Source organism: Glycine soja, chromosome 10 (assembly GCF_004193775.1).
Source record: "Glycine soja cultivar W05 chromosome 10, ASM419377v2, whole genome shotgun sequence".
In the NCBI taxonomy this organism is placed as follows: domain Eukaryota; kingdom Viridiplantae; phylum Streptophyta; class Magnoliopsida; order Fabales; family Fabaceae; genus Glycine; species Glycine soja.
This window is the reverse complement of record NC_041011.1, coordinates 10,208,136-10,210,737: the sequence shown is the minus strand read 5'-3', so window position 1 is coordinate 10,210,737 and position 2,602 is coordinate 10,208,136. Positions and strand designations below refer to the sequence as shown.

At 31.3% G+C, this 2,602-nt stretch overlaps 1 protein-coding gene across 1 annotated transcript; it reads left to right on the top strand.

Moving 5' to 3' along the window:
• Positions 1–1,059: 1,059 nt before the first annotated feature.
• LOC114369590 (agamous-like MADS-box protein AGL62) lies at positions 1,060–2,196 on the top strand. The gene is made up of 2 exons (XM_028326821.1): positions 1,060–1,688; positions 1,753–2,196. Exons 1-2 carry the CDS (start codon positions 1,169–1,171, stop codon positions 1,884–1,886), a joined length of 654 nt encoding a protein of 217 aa, XP_028182622.1. The 5' UTR covers positions 1,060–1,168; the 3' UTR covers positions 1,887–2,196.
• Positions 2,197–2,602: the final 406 nt, after the last annotated feature.

Below are 2,602 nucleotides of genomic sequence, written 5' to 3'. Positions count from 1 at the left end.
TATCTATAGATATATAAAAACTGTCCCGTTGTCGCCACATGTCAATGACCTAACAGTTTGCACTTTATTTAGTTTTAAAAAAATTTAAACATTTTATTTTATTATTTTTTCTCTCTCACTTTTTTTATTAAAAAAAACATGCATTGCACGGGTTCGAACGCTACTATGTTTTTATTCTCTTATTAATTACTATCAAACTTTTAAACTAAAAAGAATGAATTTTTCTTATGTCTTGCATAGTCAACACTCTTTACTCATTTCTTCCTTTTATTTTTTCGTGAGACAAACAATTAACTTCTCATATTTCCAATAGATGATGATTATTACAGATTTGAATGAGACATCATACGTTTGAAATATATACATGTATATATCTATTATGCAAAATAAATTTGGAGGCCATTCATGGCTACCCTGTTCCTTAAAAGATTTGCCAATTCATATAATTTCACTTATTTGGTTTGTGAAACGACTCAATAGATACATATAATTAATTATATACAATAAAATAATATATATATATATATATATATATTAAACAATATAGTATATTATTTAATTAATATAATTTATTTTATTTTATTTTATGAAATAAATAAATAAATAAATGTAGCATAATCATATTTTAAATCCAATCGAGCTTATGATCTGAATCAAGTTGCATCCCTTAAAGATTTTTTTTTTGCTCTTTTTTTTCTTGATCTAGTTTAACATTTTACAGGAGAACTACCAAGGGAGTATAAATTGAAGTGTTCCAAAACATTTTGATATATAGTAAAAAATATTAGCAAGTGGATTCCTTAATTAATTATTAAACATTATTATTTGTTTCAAAGAAATGATAAGATTAAGAGTGTAAATGCAAAGTAACAACAAAATCCAACTACCAATATAAATATATTCATTCCAAATGATGAATCTGGCATGTCATATATATATATATATATATATATATATGAACTACCATTAAATGCATGCCATTTTCAAATGAGATTACCAACCAATTCAATGTAGTCAAAAAACAGGTTGGTATGTTTATGGTAAGATTAAGCATGCACATTTGGTTAATTTGCGAAACCAGACTCCTAGTATGCCTATAAATTGAACCCAAGACTTCCTATTTACCACACCTCATATTCATATCATATCATATAAGATAGCATAACCCATGGATACAAAAAGCGTGCCAAGCTTGAATGATGGCAACGTGAAGAAGACCAAAGGTCGACAAAAAATCGAAATGAAGAAGATAAGCAATGAGCGTTACCTTCAGGCGACTTTCTCGAAGCGCCGCACCGGAATTTTCAAGAAAGCAAGTGAGCTTGCCACCCTCTGCGACGTGGACCTTGCTGTGATCGTCTTCTCCCCCGGTAATCGAGTTTTCTCCTTCGGCAGTCCCCATGTTGATTCCGTTATCCAACGCTATATAGCTCATGCCCCAACTCCTCCCACCCTCGACCTTAATGAACCCTTCTGCACCATGGATGAGCGTGGGCTCCACGCGCACCTCGACTACCTGGCGAATCGGTTCACCAGGGAGAAGAAGCGCGAAGAGGATTTGAATCGTTTGTTGGAGGTTTCAAAGAATCACTTTTGGTGGACCTCACCGATTGAAAGCATGAACAAGGCCCAAGTCGAGAACTATAAGAAGGCCTTGGAGGACCTAAAGACACTTGTCAATAAAAAACGTGAGAAGCTTCTCTTTAAGAGTACTGTTCTTACTTATAACTCATCAACTCACTTTTTTTGTAGGTGGAAGCTCCTCTTCCCATGTTAATAGCGCTGTGCCTATGCAAAATCCTATGGGTGTGATTGATGGGACAATCTTGTGTTACCGTCAATTTAATGACATTCAAAGAAATGGACCTACTCCTGGGTTATTTTGATTAATTCCCCCAAAAGAGAGATATCCAATATTGATGATGCCTTATTTAAATTTTTAATTCATGTTGTTTAATTTTTGTTTAGAACAAGCACTGGCATAACCTGTTTCATGTGTGGGACATGGTTTTGACTGATTTGCTAGGGTTTGGGTTTTTCTTGTCTTGAATAATGTTCATCATATGTTGGTGGAGTGTCTTTAATTTCCTTTAGGTCGTTTCTTTTCTTTTGTGATTAGGAACTGTGTTGTCTTGTTTGAATAAAAAGGCATCTTTTATAAACAAATATCCAATTCTATATTAAACTCCAATCTTTTGAACTCTAGTTTGGAATTTTGGTTATTCTCGTTTCTGCCCAAGGCAGACCAACATTGGAGATAGATTTTAAATAGGCAGGTATAGACAATTAAAAATCAATAATTCCATTTTTGTTGGGTTAGAGAAAGATGTAGGGAGCTCGTTTAGCTTTTTAAAAAACTAATTTACTTACCTATATATAATTTTAAATAAACTATTATATTCTAATTCAAATAATATATAAAAATAATAAACAATATACGAACCATAAAATTATGAAATTTAAAAACTAAATTAATTTTCAATAAATTGTGTAATTTTTTTATTACTTAATCATTACTATATATAAATTATTTACTTATACTAATATTTAATTTACTTATAAAATCTTCACACACATATACACACATGGTGGTGAATCTTGT

Bases quoted from the DNA above. Each gene is read 5' to 3' on its own strand.
- LOC114369590 (XM_028326821.1), top strand. From the start codon at position 1,169: ATGGATACAAAAAGCGTGCCAAGCTTGAATGATGGCAACGTGAAGAAG. The intron at 1,689-1,752 runs GTGAGAAGCTTC...CTTTTTTTGTAG, and splicing joins GACACTTGTCAATAAAAAAC to GTGGAAGCTCCTCTTCCCAT.